The sequence below is a fragment of the Bos indicus genome, chromosome 9 (genome assembly GCF_029378745.1).
Source record: "Bos indicus isolate NIAB-ARS_2022 breed Sahiwal x Tharparkar chromosome 9, NIAB-ARS_B.indTharparkar_mat_pri_1.0, whole genome shotgun sequence".
NCBI lineage: Eukaryota > Metazoa > Chordata > Mammalia > Artiodactyla > Bovidae > Bos > Bos indicus.
In genome coordinates this window covers 43,758,923-43,780,611 of record NC_091768.1, presented here as the reverse complement: position 1 = coordinate 43,780,611, position 21,689 = coordinate 43,758,923, and the positions used below count along the sequence as shown (strand labels likewise).

The window sequence follows — 21,689 nt, the reverse complement described above, 5'->3', positions numbered from 1 at the left end:
GATGGACAGGGAGGCCTGGCGTGCTGCGATTCATGGGGTCGCAAAGAGTCGGACACAACTGAGGGACTGAACTGAAAATTCTGTTAATTTAAAGGGAAAAAAGACTGATGGATTGGAAATTAATTTTGCTAAGAAAGTTAGTTTGATTATTTTAGTGAAAAGCAATTGCTAAAGCTGATGAAATGCCAATAGCCCGTTTCATCCATTTAAAACAATATGCCAAATGAAAATTTTTAATAAAATTTAATATCTACTGTTTGTTTTATAACTTGCTCATTTTTTGGAAGCATTTTAAGAACCACTATTACCTGATTTATGAAAAACAAGTTTTATTTCCTTTTGAAGCACTGGCAATATTTTTAAAAACATTTTTATTACAGAAGCAGTAGGAAGATGTTTTTAAGTGAAGAAAATGAAGGTAGTTCTTCCTTTCTGTTATTCTGTCCCTGATTTCACAGCCAAAGAGTGAGACAGTTTCTCACTTCGTCTTGAGTGCAGAAGTAAAGCTCTCCTGTATACACAGAGCTTGTTGACTCACAAGTCCTTATTATACTTGATGAGATAACACTCCCTAATTTAAAACCCTATTAGACAAAATAAATATTTTCTTGGGACAGAAAGCTTTGTGGTTTAATGACTCAACTTTCTCTCAGTGCTGGAAACCTGGGTTCTTAGTCAGTGCCACAAGAAAAAACTTGTTTTATATCATCCCTGAGTTTTTAAAAAAGGCATTTATTTTATACCCATTGAGTTCAGGTTATAGGGTAGAAGAAAGTACTTTTTAACTCTCCAAAAGCTTACAGTGGAATTGAGAAATGACATGTGTTCCCAGAAAACCTAATTGAACACTTAACAAATGATACTGGGTTGAACCATATGAAGTTGGCCTATCTGGCTTGTTTTGACTCACACAAATGATACTTCACAGTGTTAGTCCCTCAGTTGTGTCCAACTCTTTGCCACCCCAGCGGCCTGGCAGGCTCATATTCTATGGGATTTCCCAGGCAAGAATACTGGCGTAGGTAGCCATTCCCTTCTCCAGGGAATCTTCCCAATCCAGGGATGAAACCTGGGTCTCCTGCATTCTTTACCATCTGAGCCACCAGGGAAGACTTGATACTTCATAATGTCCAACCTGAAAGTTCAAAACCAGTTACTGTCACTCACCTGGATTTTCCACGTCCTTTAGTCCTTTGTGTGTGAAAGCTGTTGTGCACAGAAGCCTGTCTGGAGCCTCATACCTCGGCGCTTAACCCCAGGGGATGTGGGGCCCATGTGTCTTCCCTCAGAGATCTGTGCACGGACTGTGTCCCTCTTTTCTTCTGCCCTCTGCTGTCTCTTCTCAGCCCTCTTATTTCCACACATGAGGATTTTCTTTCCTCCTAAGCATCGCCTCACCGTATTTTGAATACTTTCCTCTCTTCCTCTTTCTTGCTAGTTTTGGCCAAGGAAGGTCTCTCCCTGTTCTCCACTCCTCTTTTTTTTCTTTCCATTCTTTGTGTCCCCTTTGTTTCCACTACAAGTCATGATCACGCAGTTGGTGGTTATAAAACCCAGGAATAAAGCTAGTGATAGATTTGTGTGAAGGAAAGGGAAAGAAAAAAACCATGATTTTTGATGTGAAATAATAATAATCTAGATCTGATGATAACAAAAGCTTTGTAAAGTCACTTTATAATCTCTGAAAAAATCTAACCATTATCTTTTTTCAATTGAATCTGCTTTTTTCTCAGTGATCCTTATCCCAAAAAGAGAATAATCTGCACTCAAAGAAAAGAAAGACTATTCCTCAGATTGTCTTATTGCTTTCTTATTCCTTTTTTTTTCTTTTTAACCAATACTGAAACAATTGTGATTCATAATGGCATTCTTTTTCCTTTCTTTTTTGCTATGGCATAGTTGCTTCCCTGATGGCTCAGATGGTGATGAATCTTTCTGCAATGCAGTAGACTCGGGTTTGATCCTGGGTTGGGAAGATCTCCTGGAGAAGGGAATGGCAACCCACTCCAGTATTCTTGTCTGGAGAACTCCACAGATGGAGAAGCCTGACTGGCTACAGTCCATGGGGTCACAAAGAGTTGGACACGACTGAGCAACTAACACACGATTTCAGCTACATGAAATTGACTTTTAGGGTTTATTTGGTAATCAAACCACCACTTACAATGTTGTATTTACAGAATTTTTATTGTTAAAAATAAAACTTTGTAACACAACCCTTTGGTAAATTAGGATTTACTTTAGTATAAACTGAATAGCTAAGAGATGAGAAAACACAAGTTTCATTACAATCATTCTGGACATTCTGGAGTAAATGACTTCTGTAATTAGGTTTAATAGAAATTAATCACCAAAAATTACAAAAAGGGAAGGGAAAAGAATTAATAAGCAGCCCAAGCAAAGACATACAAACAGTGAAGCAAGGTATACCTAAGGGAAATGCAGATTTCCCTGACCATGACTGAAAGGCTGAGTTTGGGGAAAGGAAAGGGGCTTAGGGTCGTATTGGAGAACTCCTCAGGGGGGAAATATGGAGATTGTTACTGGGACCTCTGTAAGAACAATTTATTAAGCTAAATGCAGAGTAGGAACCCAGTGACAGTCTGTTCTTGCCTCTTGTATGTGAGAGATTTTCATTCATGAGAGCTGAGATGACCAATATTAGTCTATTCTGAGATCCAGCCTCCCATCCTCTTTAGTCAGCACATCTGTATTCCTGATGTGTTGGTTATGTGTTTTGCATTATTACTTCTTGTTAGAGATGGCGATGACACCCCACTCCAGTACTCTTGCCTGGAAAATCACATGGATGGAGGAGCCTGGTGGGCTGCAGTCCATGGGGTCGGGAAGAGTCAGACACGACTGAGTGACTTCACTTTCACTTTTCACTTTCATGCATTGGAGAAGGAAAGGGCAACCCACTCCAGTGTTCTTGCCTGGAGAATCCCAGGGACGGGGGAGCCTTGTGGGCTGATGTCTATGGGGTCGCACAGAGTCGGACACGACTGAAGCAACTTAGCAGCAGCAGCAGAGATGATTTCTAATTAGAGTTTTCTTTTGTAACATTATCACAAGTTGAAGACAGTAATTGAACTCATTCATTAAGTAAATGATGACATTTCTAGTCACTGCCAAAGGCTGTGTCTAGGAGGCCCTTGTGGCATTTACCCACCTGATGCAGGTGATGAACATGGAGGAAGCCGAAGATGTAATTCAGAAAATTATGAAAAAATTATTATGCATGTTACATTCATCATCAAACAACTGCCAGGTATTTTACTTACTTTTACTGGAAGTCCAGTAAGTCGAACATGATGAAATTGACAGTTATGAAAATTAAATGTAGACACTAACCTCCATAAGAATTACCTTGAAAAAGTAAAAAAGATATATAGAGACTCATCCTCATATTTAAAAAATTTTTTTTCGTTTCACATTATCATCAAAGGCCATTTACTACAAGCACCGGATTGTGTGTTGGAATGTTTTATTGTCTTACGAGTAACATTTAAAGACTAAATTCTCACTTCTAGTTTTATGAGGCTTATGGATCATCAATCATATAGCAAGAACATATTGATTAGAGCCATTAAATCTCTGAATTACAGCTGTGAGAATTTTGAGAGTATCTGATTTGTAAGAAAAATTAGTATTTGTGAGTTCAGGAAGTACAGTAATGCTAAACATTTTTGGTGCAAGGAACAAATTACACAGCTTCTCTTGAAACTTTATTGCTTCTAAAAATGCTACAAAGTAATAATGTTTCGGTTCAGTTCAGTCGCTCAAGTCATGTCTGACTCTTTGCGACCCCATGAATTGCAGCACGCCAGGCCTCCCTGTCCATCACCAACTCCCGGGGCTCACTCAAACTCACATCCATCGAGTCGGTGATGCCATCCAACCATCTCATCCTCTGTCGTCCCCTTCTCCTCCTGCCCCCAATCCCTTTCAGCATCAGAGTCTTTTCCAATGAGTCAACTCTTCACATGAGGTGGCCAAAGTTCTGGAGTTTCAGCTTTAGCATCATTCCTTCCAAAGAACACCCAGGGCTGATCTCCTTTAGAATGGACTGGTTGGATCTCCTTGCAGTCCAAGGGACTCTCAAGAGTCTTCTCCAATACCACAGTTCAAAAGCATCAATTCTTCGGTGCTCAGCCTTCTTCACAGTCCAACTCTCACATCCATACGTAACTACTGGAAAAACCATAGCCTTGACTAGACGGACCTTTGTTGGCAAAGTAATGTCTCTGCTTTTCAATATGCTATCTAGGTTGGTCATAACTTTCCTTCCAAAGAGTAAGCGTCTTTTAATTTCATGGCTGCAGTCACCATCTGCAGTGATTTTGGAGCCCCCCAAAATAAAGTCTGACACCGTTTCCACTGTTTCCCCATCTATTTCCCATAAGAGGCTTTTTAGTTCCTCTTCACTTTCTGCCATAAGGGTGGTGTCATCTGCATATCTGAGGTTATTGATATTTCTCCCAGCAATCTTGATTCCAGCTTGTGCTTCTTCCAGCCCAGCATTTCTCATGATGTACTCTGCATAGAAGTTAAATAAACAGGGTGACAATATACAGCCTTGACGTACTCCTTTTCCTATTTGGGACCAGTCTGTTGTTCCATGTCCAGTTCTAACTGTTGCTTCCTGACCTGCATATAGGTTTCTCAAGAGGCAGGTCAGGTGGTCTGGTATTCCCATCTCTTTCAGAATTTTCCACCGTTTATTGTGATCCACACAGTCAAAGGCTTTGGCATAGTCAATAAAGCAGAAGTAGATGTTTTTCTGGCACTCTCTTGCTTTTTTGATGATCCAGCAGATGTTGGCAATTTGGTCTCTGGTTCCTCTGCCTTTTCTAAATCCAGCTTATACATCAGGAAGTTCACGGTTCACATACTGCTGAAGCCTGGCTTGGAGAATTTTGAGCATTACTTTACTAGCGTGTGAAATGAGTGCAATTGTGTGGTAGTTTGAGAATTCTTTAGCATTGCCTTTCTTTGAGATTGGAATGAAAACTGACCTTTTCCAGTCCTGTGGCCACTGCTGAGTTTTCCAAATTTGCTGGCATATTGAGTGCAGCACTTTCACAGCATCATCTTTCAGGATTTGAAATAACTCAACTGGAATTCCATCACCTCCACTAGCTTTGTTCGTAGTGATGCTTTCTAAGGCCCACTTGACTTCACATTCCAGGATGTCTGGCTCTAGGTCAGTGATCACACCATTGTGATTATCTTGGTCATGAAGATCTTTTTTGTACAGTTCTTCTGTGTATTCTTGCCACCTCTTCTTAATATCTTCTGCTTCTGTTAGGTCCATACCATTTCTGTCCTTTATCGAGCCTATCTTTGCATGAAATGTTCCCTTGGTATCTCTAATTTTCTTGAAGAGATCTCTAGTCTTTCCCACTCTGTTGTCTTAGCAATGTAAATAAAGGAGGATAAAAAAAAAACTAAAGGAGTAGTAGTGTCATAAGCCAGAGAGATAATTACTTTACAGATTGTATATTCATAAAGTTCTATATAATTCTATATAATTACTAATATTTATGCATGATCAGGTCTACAGTCCACATTGTCTGAAAGACAACTGGTGAGGAAAAGAAAAAGTTTTTTTTTTTTTACATTTAAGAAAGAGAGAAACTTTCCCTTTCAGTCACTATAGTCAGAGTATTAAATAAGATGGTAGCTTACACCCTTCTCAGTTTTCCTGCAATTTGTCTAACAAAGAGGTCCATGTGGCTGCATCTTTAGTGTCTCTCAAAGCAAGCTCAGGTGTGATCACAAAGGTCCCCTCACCAGTGATTGGAGGTTGAATGATGGGAGCAGAAGAGCTCAGGGTTGACTCCCAAGAGCTGTCCCTGGTGACTTGGGGCTTGGTTTTCTGCTCTTGTACACAGAACCATATTCTGCCAAGTTGCCTGCTCCTTGCCTGCTCAATGGTTATATAATCACCATTAGCTTTGTTTTGTGTTGCAAAAGATAGCAATTTAAAATTCTCTTGCATTATGTATTTGTTATTTATGAGCTTAGCAAAGTCATGAGTCTTTCTTTGGGGATTATATGTGCCATCAAAATAAGACCTACATTTTCTCTGCCATTAGATTATAGGAATTTGACACCCTTAGAAGAAAAATGCCAGCAACCAAGAAACTTTTTTCTATTTTGACAACTAAAATCCAACCTTGTTCAACTTGAATATTATAAAGAGATGTGGGGAAAAAGGCCAGGATTTTTAGCAACTCTGAGTGAAAGTGAAAGTTGCTCAGTCATGTCCGAGTCTTTGTGACACCATGGACTATATAGTCCATGGAATTCTCCAGGCCAGAATACTGGAATAGGTAGCTGTTCCCTTCCCCAGGGGATCTTCCCAACCCAGGGATTGAACCCAGGTCTCCCGCGTTGCAGGCGGGTTCTATACCAGCTGAGCTACCAGGGAAGCCCTCAGTGACTCTAAGAGAGATTGATCATGTGCAGTCATTAATCAAACACAAGACTTGTGATAAACCTAAGCCCTTCCTTGAGACCCAGACCAAGGTCCTCAGGGCTTAGGGCAGTGATTCCTGGGTGGTTTTGGTCCCTGGTCCTCTGTTCTTGCTCAGATTGAGACTCTTCTTTCCTCTGGAACCAATACTAATAAAGCCAAACTTGACTGAGCTCAGCCTGGTTCCAGGGGTGGGAGTGAGGGGGGGTTCCAGTGGGGTGCTTCACAGTTTGTTAGTCTTGGGAGGTGATCACAAATGACAAAAGTTGACATTTATTGGTCCTGAGACAGCTTGATTAAATGTCACAAACTCTGCAGCACCGAAAGCCTAGATTTCACAACATGGAATTATAAGGGCAAAAGTCTCCAGGCTCTGTTGGAGAGAAAGTGATCTGCATTCCCAGTGGTCAGATATGAGGGGAACTTGGACAAATATGAGGGGGACTCTCCCACACAGCACATTGGGAGATGGGCCCCAGCTTTCTAGGCGCCATTTAAAACATCTAGTTTAGTGACACACACTGCTCTGGGGTTTCATGGCCACTGGTTTTTTTTTTTTTCTTTTCTTGGTTATTTATAGTTGGGTTTATATTCTGTTTCAGAAATGATATTTGAAAAATGGTTTGTTTTATGGAAATAATGAGCTATAGAAAAATGTTCTATTATTTGTTAGTGGCATCTGCGAGTTTACTTGGCAGTGCATTACAATAAATATCTTTCTTGCTTTAAAAATAAAAAATCAAGGGGCCCAGAAAGTTAGAAATCATAGAGACCAGCCAGACCAGGGAGCTTTGTTGTTGTTGTTTCGTCGCTATGTTACATTCAACTCTTTGTGACGTGGACTGTCGCCCACTAGGCTCCTCTGCCCATAGGATTTCCCAGGCAAGAATACTAGAGTGGGTTGCCATTTTCTTCTCCAGGGGTTCTTCCCGACCAGGGATTGAACCTGCACCTCCTGGGTCTCCAGCATTGGCAGGCAGATTCTTTACCACTGAGTCACCAGGGACACCCCCATAGAGTTTTTACAAAAACACTATTAAAAAAGATGATAAACTCTTTTTAAAAGATAAAAAGATTTATTTATTTTTAAAAAATAAAAAAGATAAAATTGAAACTCTTGTGTAACCACTAGATGGCAGCACTTCTGTGTTAAAAGCTATTACCATTTGCTGACACAAAATACTTGGATTAATGATGTAGTATTTTTTATATGTCTTAAACTATCAGGGTGTTTTGGATTTTCAAAACGTGGATGAGCATGCTGCTAAGTCGCTTCAGTCGTGTCCAACTCTGTGCGACCCCATAGACGGCAGCCCACCAGGCTCCCCCGTCCCTGGGATGCTCCAGGCAAGAACACTGGAGTGGGTTGCCATTTCCTTCTCCAATGCATGAAAGTGAAAAGTGAAAGTGAAGTCGCTCAGTCGTGTCCGACTCTTAGCGACCCCATGGACTGCAGCCTACCAGGCTCCTCCGTCCATGGGATTTTCCAGGCAAGAGTACTGGAGTGGGGTGCCATTGCCTTCTCCATGGATGAGCATAGAGAGTTTATTAATTTATCCATCCAACTTGAGGATTTGTGACCATGAAACTCATCTGCAGAGAATTTGAAATCAGTCTCTAAACTGGAAGTTAGATAGGTTCTCTACCCTAAACTCTGCCAATAATTAGTCCTAAGACTGTGAACAGTTAATGTCTCTGGTCATCAATGAGCGCTACTGCAAAATGAGGTTGTTGGATCACTAGATTATCTCTGAGGTAACTTTCAATTCAGATATTCTCATCTCTGTATCATTTTGTAGTTGAGCCTGATAAATACACTAGCTTAAAATACCATGTACATGAGACCTAGAAAGTTATAATGCAGCAAATGTTAACTGACATTCATAGGCATAATTAAAATAGCTGATGCTTATTGAGTACCTCTTATGTAGCAGTACTAGACTAAGTGTTTAGTGAGTGTTACCTAAGTTAATTCTCATGACAATCTGATTATAATCCCCATTTTGCAAATGAGGAAACTGAGGCTGCAAGAAGTTGAGCAACTAGCCAAGATCACGTGGGTAATGGCTAGGCTGGTATGACTGAAATCTGTGTATACATTGCTATATTTTATCTCTCATTCATGTGAGAAAAATACAAATTTGAATACAACATTGCTTTTGGAAAAAAAAAAAAACCCATTCTGTAAATCCAAAATCCTTTGTTTTCCAAGGGAAATATATTAGTTTTTTGTTTGTTTTCCGGCAGTGGGATAGATTGGTGTGGTTCTATTGTCACACTGCCATTAGCTGACTCTTGGAGAGCCTCGGCAGAGAAGCCTAACATCAGTTCCATGCACATGGGTAAGCAGCGGGCCCAGAGCCCTGCCAGCCTCGGGGTTTCTCAGAGCCAGTGTCTCCTCAAATGTGCCATGAGGGACTGCACCAGGTAATCACTAGGGGCCTTTCCAGGCCTAGAATTATCTGATGGTGTGTCCATAATCTGATACAGGGCCTCATATTACCAGGATTGCTCCATATATGTTAGCTCCCTACCATTCAGCAATTGCAGCAATGAAATATTAATACTACTACAAATTCTACTTAGTCCTGTTTGTTAATAAATTAAAAGTTTCCTCCCTTCCTTTCTGGCCAGCAAATTTATGTAGCCTTATAACCACAGTCTTAATTCAGAGGAGTGGCTCTAATACCTGGTGTTTTCAGCTCTCTTGGCCGCACCTTTTTTTGTTCAAGTTACAGCTCTGAGGCTTATTAGAACACACCAAGAATTCTTTAAGTAGCCACTGGATGGCAGTAGAGCATCAATTTATACACTAGTCACTAAGGCGTTTCCAACTCTGCGACCCCATGAACTGCAGCAAGCCAGGCCTTCCTGTCCTTCACCATCTCCCAAAGTTTGCTCGAAACTCATGTCCATTGAATCGGTGATGCCATCTAACCATCTCATCCTCTGTCACTCCTTCTTCCTCCTGCCCTCAGTCTTTCCCAGCAGCAGGGTCTTTTCCAAAGAATTGGAGCTTCAGCTTTAGCATCAGTCCTTCCAGAGTCTGGTCTTCAGAGTTCTTTTAAGATTGACTGGTTTGATTTCCTTTCTGTCCAGGGGACTCTCAAAAGTCTTCTCCAGGACCATAGTTCTAAAGTAATCAATTCTTCATTGCCCAGCCGTCTTTATGGTCCAGTTCTCACATTCATACCCTAGAAAACTTTAGTTTTGTGCCTCATTTGTTTTACATGTACATTATCTCTGAACCATTAGAGATAATGAATTATTAGATAGAGAAACTCATAATGTGCTTTATGTTGGGCTACATATATTAAAATGCTCAAGGAGCAGCTTGATGGAGCCGACCCGATCAGGAAAACCTGAGGTGGATTCATAGGAAACAAAAGCTAAAGTTTCATGGACAACTGGAGCACATGGGGCCCTAGTGCTATATATTTTGAAAAAGTAAGATACTTTGTTTTCTTTTTCAAGAGGGCCCCAAAATTATATTCTCCTCAAGCCTCACAAAGCTTGTATTTGCCTGGAAATAACCATAAATAACTTTTAACTTGGGAAAGGGCAAATAATCGTATTATTATTAATTTTCTACCAACTTAATCTCCAAGGAGAAGCATAGTAGAAAAGTTTTTGTATTCATATATATAAATAATATGTATAATATATATTATACATATATATTTTAGAAAACTTATGAATTTTTTCCTAACTAAAAAATTTATGACATTTGATTTCACTTGTTTGACTTGATATGAATAGAATGCTAGATTTCTAATTTAAAAACTAGATATGCAACAAGCAACAAAGGTTTACTGTATAGCACAGGGAACTATATTCAGTATCTTGTAATAACCTGTAATGGAAATAATTTTAAAAATAGTATATGTGATGTGTAACTGAATCACCTTGCTGTGCACCTGAAACATTATAAGTCAACTTTACTCCAATAAAATATATATATTAAGGAAAAAAAGCTCCAAAGGCAATATGGCATTTAAAAGCAAACCAAATAAAAAAGGAACAGAAAATAATGGAATAAGTGGGCCAGTATTCCACTTGTTTATGAGTCTGAGTAAAATAAAGTACTTAACACCAAAACTCCCTTCACTCTGGCAGGATAATACCTGTACTAAAAAAAAGAAAGTGCAGATTGCAAATTAGCCAGTTAGTAGATTTTCCTCTGATAAAACTCCAGACCAGTATGGCAATTTGGGGTGGGGAGGGGGATTTTATTTTGTTTTGTTTTTTAACCCCAGAAATAATGTGCTTAATAAGAGACCAGTGGTGATTATTCAGAAAGGAAGCTCTACTTCCATTTATAAGTCTTAGATTTCTCACCAGGAGGCCATACTTAGCCTTTCTTACAACCACCTGCAGCCTACTCATCAGGAGTTAAACTGAAAATATATCCTTTGGAAAGGAAAAATGAACTTTTCAATTGGTCTTTCTGGTTGCAAACACTTGTTAAGATTTCCTTTTAAGCTAGGGGAACTTGAGTCAACTCATTGGAAAAGACCCTGATGCTGGGAAAGTTTGAGGGCAAGAGGAGAAAGGGGCAACAGAGGATGAGATGATTGAAGGGCATCACTGACTCAATGGACATGAGTTTGAGCAAACTCCCTGAGATAGTGAAGGACAAGGAAGCCTGGCGTGCTGCAGTTCATGGGGTGACAAAGAGTCGGACATGACTTAATGACTGGACAACAACAACAAGGGGGTCTTATCTATGTTTGGCTTTGTCTGTAACTGTTATTAATGATTAAAATATTTTGTCCACATGATGAGCCCCTATGTCTACTAGATCTTAATGTCCTGAGGGTTTGGAGTGGGTTTCCTTACCTTTACTTTGTATGATACATGAAAGGAGATATAAAAATGCTAGCTGAAAGCATGAGAGCTAGATATTATTTAAATTACTTAGGGCCCAGGGCCCCCTTCAGCATGATTCTAGGTATTTTTTGTCTGTGTAATGTTTCATGAAGGTTGCGTTTCAGGAGACAAACTTGTGTAATACGTTTGCTGGGAGTAGAAATTCTGTGCCTGACACTAGAGAGGAACTAGAAAATGCGTCTGGGGTGAGAAGCTCCTAAAGCGGAACTCAGCTTGCAAAACCCTCTGAGCCCACGCACCCTGTGGCCTTTCTTTACCTCCCAACTGAGTCCTGGAGCCAACTTCGAATTAATGATGCCTGTGACCACGTGGTCAGCATCCATGCTTGGATCTTGGTTTAGAAGAAACGAAATTCAGCCAACGCCTCAAACTCCTCCCCTCCAAGGGAGGTCAGAAGTCACTTGCTGTAGCACAACTCTCTGCAGTTAATGGCTTGGGAATTATGAGTGAAGCAAGGACCTTGCCTGGACTACATATGAGGGTCATCCCTTTCCTCAGGCCACGGAGAAGCTAAATCTGCCTCCTGAGATCATGACCCCAAGCATATAGATTGACTCTTGGAGAGCAGGCTAAGTCTTGTTAGTTTATCTCCAAGCCAGGAAAGCAAGCAAACTGCCTGGGTTCAACATGCAGTGAGGCCAGAATCATGAATATTTCTGCTTTGGTAACTCGAATTTAACCATGAATATGTCTCAACTCTACATCTACCGACAGTGTAACAAGCGTGGGGGACATGTTGTTAGACAGGGAGGTGAAGTGACACACACTGACATCCGTGTCCACTTCCTCCCCTGCCCCCTTCCTGATAGAGCCCAGCTTGTTCCGGTGCCCACCCTGTGCGCAGTGATGTCCCTCTGGCCCCAGCCTCTGGGGGTAGGTCCTGCAATGGTTTTGCTGTAGACATGAGATATGCAGAGAAGTCTGCTAGGTGGTTTCTAGAGAAGACTTCCTTACTTCTGGGAGAGATATGCAGGAAGAGATCATCTTTCATCACCTGGAATTATCATGTATCTATACATGATGACCAGAACTGTAGCAGCCACTCAATTCAACAGCAATGGAATAAACTGATTAAACGAACTCAGTCCACCTCTCCTGCTTTATAGTCAGTGATTTATATTTGTGTTTGATTAGGCTTCTGTGAGTTGAAATTTCTATTACTTGCAGGCAAAAGAATCCTATACTACAGGCAGGGGTTGGATCACAAGAAAAATACATAAAAAGAGCACCCTTGCTAGCTTTTAATCACACAATACAGAAGTATCTAGCAGGAAGAGAGAGCTCCATTTTGGATCTCTGCCCACCTCCAACAATACACAGCTTAGGAAGCACATGTAGTTCTAGTCTATCACTTCATCTCTAGATTCATTCAATGGGCACGTATTTTTCGCTTCAAAAAGAAAAAGCCTTAAAAGTGGTAGACTTTCTATACTTTTCTTTTTACTTTTACAATTCATAAAACTTCAGTGGTTGGAATCCATTTTCAAGTCTTGTTACCAAGTCTGAGCTCGTACTACTTGCACAACAAACAGGCCAATAAATTGAGAGACCAGTGGTTGGGGCAGAAATAGCGACTTTATTTGGAAAGCCAGTAGGCAGAGAAGATATCTGTGTCCCAGAGAGCCATCTTGCCTGGGTTTGGATGCTAGTTTCTTTTATAAAACAAAGAGTAGGGGGTGAGGAGGTAAAGTTTAAAAAGGTAGTAGTTGTTGCAAATATTTCTTGGTTCCAACCAGGAAATATTTCCAGACTCTGGAAGAGGTGTGTTAATTGCTTCATTCTGGCAGTCGTTTATAGGTGGGCCTTGGTGAGGATGTTTCCTGTGAGCTAAATGAGGGTACAGCTCAGGTTTAGGGGGCACGATTCCAAGATATGGACCATCACATATACTTGAAGCTATAGGCAATCTCCTTTTAGTGATTAACTGTAGCAAAAACAGTAGAGAAGGAAATGGCAACCCATTCTAGTATTCTTGCCTGGAAAATCCCATGGACAGAGGAGCCTGGCAGGCTACAGTCCACAGTGTCACGAAGAGTCGGACACAACTGAGAACAAAGACAACAGAAGACAAAAGTTAAAGTAAAAGAAACAGATCCAGTTTGGGGTTAGATTTGATTTTCTTTGTTACAGTCCTAGTGGTCTTCACTTGCTTGCTGCTCTTCTTGGCTTATTTGTGAGCAGAAGCAGCACAAGGGCTGTGATTTAGGGTCAGTGTCCAGTTAATAAAAATAAATCGTGATACAAACATACATCTGTGGTAAGTCTTTAACATCTTCTCAATCATAAGATACTTTTCAAATGTTATGTAATTCTTTGAAGCTAGGTGTATTTTTCTATCCCTTTATAAATGCCATCTGTAATTCCTAAGGAGAGATTTTCCTCTAAGGTGAACTTCAGCACCTACTTTCAGAGGGTAGAAATTTTTTTTTTTAAGTCCTTATATATGGCGTGAACATTGCAGGAAGGAAACTGTTCAGAATGGTTACTTATGCAGAGAGAAATATCAATGAGCTAAAGAAATTACTTTTTATTTCAGTTCCCTTCAATATTGATTGAATTGTATTTACTCTGTACAAAAATTACTTTTAAACAAAATTGAGAGGAAAGACAAAAAAATTGTTGCTGTTGAAATACCTTCACATTTTCTGTAACACAAAGAATAATGTTTTCTAAAATAAAGAGGAACAAGATGGATTTCTTAAAATCACTCCCATACATTTCTTCCTTGTTGACATTACCCCATTGATTTGTGCCTCCTCATCTCTTAGAGTTTTAGTGCTTTGCCCTACTTTTTATCCTTGGTTCATTGTATTGATAGAAATTCCGCAAAGGCTTTTATTTCTTCTGTGAAATATTAAAGACTTTAATTTTTAGTTCTCTTCATGAGCCTCCTTCTCCTGGTCCAGGATCTTCTTCTCAGTCTCAGTATATGCTTAAGAAATACATCAACCCTTGTATCAGTTATGATGCTCAACTGCAGGTAACAGAGAACATTCGACTCAAAAAGGCTTAAAGAATGGGACTTTTATATGCAACGTAATAAGAACTTTGGAGCTAGGGCAGGTCTAGGATTGGTTAATTCAGCTACTCAACAAAGTACTTGAAGATGCAAATTGCTCTCACATTTCTGCCCTGCTTTCTTCTCCATCTCTTCTCCAAAGGCTAATGCCACTCCTGATCCCAGGATGGCTGTCACATTCATCACATACAGGCATGATACTGGCCTGCAGGGAACAACTATTACTTTCTGTAAACTGTCTTTTAAGAGAAAGACCTTCTCATGATTCCTTCAACAGATGTCCCTCACATCTAGTGGCCAGAATTGCATCAGATATAAGGTGAAGTACAAACACTGGGAAATCGCGTGAACGGAGGAGCCTGGTAGGCTACAGTCCATGGGGTTGCATAGAGTCGGACATGACTGAGCGACTACTTAAGTAAACACAAAGACTTTAAGGATCAGGGAGACCTAAATCAATGTGATGGTATCAGCTAGAGAGATAGGTGTGGGCTTATGTCTTAGTCAGTTACTGGTGAGGGGACTTTAAGATTAGACCAATCATGACTGACTACCAGGGCAGGAAGCAACTTCCTCTGAAGCACATGGAAAATAGCTATCTGAACAAATCAGGGTTGTTAGCAAAGAAAATGTATGTTGGTGGTGTGACAGTTAGGCTTTGGGTTTGGTTAAGGAAATGAATGGTTTGAGGTTAGGCAACCACCAGTGTCTGCTAAAACACTGCCTTTATTGGTTTCCATTCCTTTTAAATCTAATAAATATTATAATCCTGGGAACAGATTCCTTTGCCTGGAATAGCCTAGATTCTTCCCCTAACTGAGAGGAATTGGTTTTCACTTTATTTCCAGTGTTCAAAAAATATACAAATGCTTTTTTTTTTTTTCCTTAAGAGCAATGACAGCAGAGCAACCAAGCAAGTATAAAATGAATTTGTATTGCTTTCATATCAAAATCGTCTAGCCATCTCACAATTTACTTACTTACTGTGTCTCCAATTTGTTTTCTGCACAGGATTTAAAAGAATTCTATTAGCCGCATAGGGAAGTTATCAAAGTTTATTTATAAATGTACTATGAGAATACCAAGTTGTCTACAATTCTGTGTAGATTTTGAAGAATGATTCATTATTTTGACTGATTGGAAATATACAGAGGGAAGTGCGTTTAGCTTCTTGTGTTTTTAGCATTCTTGAGAGGTTGTTGTTTCCACTCTTTGCAGAGCTTTGGAGGTAGTGGATGGAGCACATGTGGCTGGAGAGTATGAAGAATTTACACTGCACTGCGGGGAGTCCCAGTTCTTTCACACCACCTGTGAGATGCCTGGTGCTTTACCTACAGAGTCTGGAATCTTTAAAAAGGTAATGCTTCATTTCCAGTATTTGACTCCTAGGACTAAACACTTTACTGAATTAAAGTAAAATATCACCTGTCTGGTTGAAAAACATAGTTAAAAAGATCGTAGATGCATTGGAGAAGGAAATGGCAACCCACTCCAGTATTCTTGCCTGGAGAATCTCAGGGATGGGGGAGCCTAGTGGGCTGCCATCTATGGGATCGCACAGAGTCTGAAACGACTGAAGCGACTTAGCAGCAGCAGATGGTTAAAAGGTCATTACATATCAAAGCACCGTGATAATAAATCAGGATCAAAAGATGAGTTTGAATCTTTGCTCTTTGCTGCCTTCAGAAGTTCTGCCTGGTTGTCATGGGTGCCTTTTGCTGCCTTTTCCCCTTTATATACCTTTAACTCAAAGATATACAAAGTAAAATTACATCAATATTTGGAAACAGTGATTCTTTCCCATAAAAAGCATTTTATTTACTTACATTTCCTTCCTACTGTAAGGCATTTAGAGTTGTTACCATTCTATCAGGAGTTACATCTTAATATCTAGATGTTTGCATAGGAAGTTCTAAACTATATTGCTTTAAGAGAAGCTTTTAATTGTGTTTCTTTAAAAGAAACTTTATTTTGCTTTAAAAGTTAAGTTCTAACTTAACTATATTGCTTTAAAAGTAGGAGATAAAAGTATATTCTTATTAAACTGCATCCTTTTACCCATGAAAGGACATGGCTTGTGCACTTGCCTGCAAGCAGCAAGATAAAATAAAGTCTTGACTCACAGTGTGAGAGCTGGTTTAGCTGCCAGACTTTGAAGGCTGTATAATACAGTTCTTGTTACAACTTCTTAGAAGATCACTGAGGGTTAGCAATGAAAGATGGTTCGTCATGAAAGAAATCCCCTCCCCAAAGGAGTTTGTTTTAGTAATGCAGTATATTAAAAGTGAAACAATTACTTAGTGCAAGATGAAAAATTTGGAGATTGGATATACAACACTGTGAATGTATTTAGGACTACTGATGTATTTAGGATTAAATGTATTTAGGACTGCTGAGCTGTATATTTAAAACGGTTAAGATAGTAAATTGTATGTATGTGTATTTTACCATAATGAAAAAAATTTAAAAATACCCTTGGTGATGGAAAGCAGTAAGAAAAAAAAGACATGATGATATCATAAGTTCATATTTTACAGTTTATTAGAAAATAAAAGTGGGTAGGGAAATTCAACAGAAAATTCTTTCTAACTCAAAATAGCATAATTTATCAATGAGTACCAGAAGTATAAAATTAAGTTTAAAAAATGGTGAAATGAAAAAATCAAATTTAACTTAAAAAATTAAATAACCAGGCTTACTATAATTTATATGTACTTTCAAATTGGTTTTACATTTTGTTCTTCTTTATAAGAAACAGTTTGTAACTGGAAACAAAACCTGATAAATCCAGTCACTGGCCATGAGTTTTGAGTTCTTTTCTATATTTGTCCCTTAATAATTATAATTCTGCAAGTGTCATGTCATTAAGTATCTCATGATATTTACTGAAGTCCAGGAAACAGTTGGTAGCAGCATGTAAAATTGGGCCAAAAGTAACTTCCCTGAGAGCGATGACTGTGAAGGGTCTGTGGTACTCCCTCCCTTGGTCTACAGTTCAACAGTAGCCGTGTCTTCTTCACGATACTCTCACCCTGTCTAGATATGCTCTCTCTACCCTTGCTTGCTCTCCCAGGATGAAGTCAAGGAGGGCTGGCAGGGAGAAGGAGGCCAGGCAGAACACTGGGAAAGGCAGACGCCTGGGACCAGAAATGGATGAACTGGGCACCCAGTGTGGGAAGGGAGCCAGGGCAGATAGAAGACAGGCAGGAACTCGAAGAAGGGAGAGCATAGGCAAAGCGTCGTTCTGGCTACAGTGTCTCCACGTGCCGCCTGAAATGGGGTCAGCCAGGCACTGCCTGCATGCTCTACCTGCACCACACCATCCTGCTCAGCGATGGTCAAATGCCCACAACAGGAAGAACAGGCTTCCAGGTCCACTTCTGGATCTGCCGGTTGTCTCTCCCTCTCCCTCTCTCTCCCCCTCCATCATCCCTCATGGGTCTGACTCTGGATCTTTCTCATCTGCATATTCTATAAGGACTGGAAGAAAAGACGAGGCATAGTGCTCTCTTGCCTACTGATGGTGTTTTCAATTTTATGTCTCTTGAGATCATAGCTGAGATGTGTAACTAGACCATTTTCAGAAGTGTAGGACAGCTCCATACCACCAGTCTGACCAGTATTACTGAGAAACAGAAATTAGCTCCACGTAGATTCTGGGTAATTCATACCTACTATTAGTGCCAGGGTGCCTCCCATACCTTTCAAAGGATTCTTCTTAGTCTACACTCTGAAACGAGCCTGGGCATTTCCTACAGGATTCAGCAGATTTACTAGGCAATTGTATCAGCATCACCCTTGGTATCTTTCCCAGGCAGAAGGCCATCAGTTCTTCTTAAGATCCCTGAGTTGATCTAGCTCTCTAAGTTATATCTGTTTATTCAGACAAATGTTTCAGCTTTTTATTTGCACTGAAGTTAAGCCATGTGTCTTCCCCCAAACAATTAAGGTTTATTCATTCTCTTTATGTGTTCCGCACACTCTATGTTATTGTGTTTGTTTACTTATTTAACATGTTTAAATTCCTTAGACATTCTTTAGAGCTGACAATATTGTATTGAATCCTCCAATTGAAAGAAGACATTTGTTCTACATGCTTGTATAAATGGAAACGGATTTTTAAATACTAAGATAATATTGCCTCTCAAACAAGTATATACATCAACTAGGAAAAAGGGCTTGTGGGTCCTCAGTCATGTCCAACTCTTTGCAACCCCATGGACTGTAGCCTACCAGGTTCCTCTGTCCATGGAATTTTCCAGGCAAGAATACTGGACTGGGTTGCCATTTCCTAGGTAAAAGAGCACAACCACAAATCAAAGCAGAATATTACTAGAATTTAAATCTTATATGAGAAAAATCACCAAGGATCTTATTTATTTACACAAAACAATTTTTTCCTTTAAACAGCTACATAAAACCTTTAGTCAGCTTTAGAGTAGAAGATGTTTATGTAAAATATTTATATTTTTAACAGACTTTTCATATGAGAGAAAAAAGCATAAAAAAGTGGTATCATTAAGTGAAAACATATACCATTTATGATAATCATATTGAATAATTCTTTCTTTGCATGTAAGAAAGGCTTAACCGTGTATATTAATATATCTTTTTGCTGTATTTTTATACTTTTTATATTTACTACTTAGTTCATTTGTAAATGAAAATGTCTTAATTCTACTACATTCTACTACTTTAATTCTGTAGTAGAATTGTCACATTTTCAATCATTCTGGAGCCAAACTTAAGCAAGTTAAAGGGAATAAACAGGTACAGCAATTGTTTGATTAAGGGGAAAAAGCTGTTTTTTTTTAACCATTTGGGTATTTTTATTCTGAACTTGGATAAAGTTTCTATTTCCCCTATCCTGTGTGTATGCATGTGTATAGTGTGTGCGTACGTACTTTTTAAAAGAAAAAGTAAGCCCTGCACCCTCAAGCCAAAGTAACTATAATCTATAGAACAGAAGGAATTTTGCCAAATCAGGGCTGCTCCTCTAGTAGTCATATGTACAGATTTTGATTCTTGTCTATGCTTCTCTGAGCCATCATTCAGGAGACTTCTGTGAATCTTTCATCTCACTCTTGCGATTGGGATGCTCCCAAATCATCCAAAACAGACAGATATCTGCTTTAGTCTCAAGTATCTCAGAGGTGTTTCTACCACCATCACTTTTGACAGCTTTTTCATCACCCAGTTAATCTTATAATTGTCAAGGTGGAGTGTTTTCCAGCTTCCAGCCTGATTATTCTAGTTTAGTCAATACGGATAACAATTCAGTTCAACAAGCATTTGTTCAGGTAGTAAAGAGGACAGAACATTTCCTAATATGTTCATTTACCATGTTCCTCAGGTAGCTGACCACACGGAGAGGCAAGGTCCCATTTCTCTTTCCAACCCCATCATTTCTCCTTTTTCTCTCTCTCCCTAGCTGTTCTACATGGCCAACCAATTTTCCTCTCGATGGCCAATCCCCAGATTTAACTCATTTCTTAGGCTGGACCAAGTTCAAAATATGAATTACTTAAGAGGCCTCCCACAATGTAGGAGACCCTGGTTCGATTCCTGGGTCAGGAAGATCCGCTGGAGAAGGGATAAGCTACCCACTCCAGTGTTCTTGGGCTTCCCTTGAGGCTCAGCTGGTAAAGAATCCACCTGCAATGAAGGAGACCTGGGTTCAATCCCTGGGTTGGGAATATCCCCTGGAGAAGGGAAAGGCTACCCACTCCAGTCTTCTGGCCTGGAGAATTCCATGGACTGTATAGTCCATGGGGTTGCAAAGAGTCTGACACCACTGAGCGACTTTCACTTTCCCACTTTAAGAGGGCTCAGACTTGTCCACCCAGCCCAATCCCCTGGCACCCAGTGTTGGGTCTTCTCCACTATTGGGCTGGCCTGGGACACAGTGCACTTACATTGGTCACTTGGCTCCTACACTTTGGCTTTGATCACCCAGGTTACTAATCCCACCCAGAGCCCTTCTGAAGTTATCTTGCAAGATGTAAGACCTTTGAAATCCTGAGTTCCAACTCCCTAATGCTAGTCCTGAGAATGAGGTATTTACTTACTAAGTCCTTCCCAATAATGACTTCCTTGAAGGACTTATGAGTATCATCTATCCCTTCCAAAACTGCATTTGACACTCCTGGTGGCACTTCATCTTACCTGCATGTGTGATTAGAGATTGCTGGGTCTTAGAATTACCTTGTCCCAGATCTCTGCTTATATCGTCTGTCAGATCTTGATGTCATTTTACCCACCCCACCCCGGGACCCTGTCCGTACTGGCTGCATGCAGAATTCTTCCTGTGCTCTGTAAGTACTATCCTAAAAGGCTAAATATAGTGTTAGGAAGGACTTCCCTGGAGGCCCAATGGTTAAGACTCAACACATCCAGTGCAGGGGTACAGGTTTGATCCCTGGTTGGGGAACTAAAATACTGCATGCCATGTGGCCAAAAATACATATATATATATATATATACTGGTAGCAAAAAAAAAAATTCAACATAGAGAGCGATGTGTACAGTATGTTACATTTTGTGTAAAAGGGGAATTGGAATATACATATATATCATTGTAGATGCATTAAGAAATTATAAAAGGATATATGAAAAACTAGTGATAATTACTTAATAGAGGCAGGGGGAAAGAACAGATGGGATGCAGGTGGGAGACAGACGTCCTACTGTGTTGTTTCTCATATTTTGAATTTTGAACCATTTGAAAGTATTGCCTATTCAAAATTTTTTGATGATGGAGGAATGAATAGATATGATTTAAGTTAAATTGTGATTAAAGGTCATACCTATTCATCCCTTCATCTGCAAAAAATTTTGAATAGGCAATACTTTCAAATGGTTCAAAATTCAAAATATGTGATTAAAGGTACACTGAAACGGTTTAGGAATGCATGTGTGATTTTTTATGATTCTCTGATTTGCTGTAAACAGTACCAATCCTGACTGCATTGCCCAAGGGGATGTCAGGTTGTTCCTAAGTTTCTTATTGCACCGTTCTACTGCCTTCGCCTATAATCTTTCCCATGCCTAGAAAGTCTTTGTACTTGTCTACTTGCAAAATTCTACTCATCCTTTAAGATCCTGCTCAAACACCTCTTTCTTTGTGATCACTGCCCTGGAAAACACGTTCATTTACCATGGATGTATCACGAACTCAGCACTTACCATATTGATTTTCAAATCTCTTTCCTTACCGGACTAGGAGGGCCTCAGGGTCAGACTGCATCTGTATGGCTGGAACATTATCTATAAATTTTGCATGAATGAAATACCATTGGT

The 21,689-nt window shown here is 39.8% G+C and overlaps 1 protein-coding gene across 1 annotated transcript in view; it reads left to right on the top strand.

Annotated features, from left to right (window-relative positions):
• CRYBG1 (crystallin beta-gamma domain containing 1) overlaps positions 1-21,689 on the top strand; it is a 232,342-nt gene that overhangs the window by 89,681 nt on the left and 120,972 nt on the right. Inside the window, exon 2 of the mRNA XM_019967281.2 lies at positions 15,609-15,747. Within this exon, the coding sequence (XP_019822840.2) occupies positions 15,609-15,747 (139 nt within the window). The remainder of the gene's footprint in view (positions 1-15,608; positions 15,748-21,689) is intronic.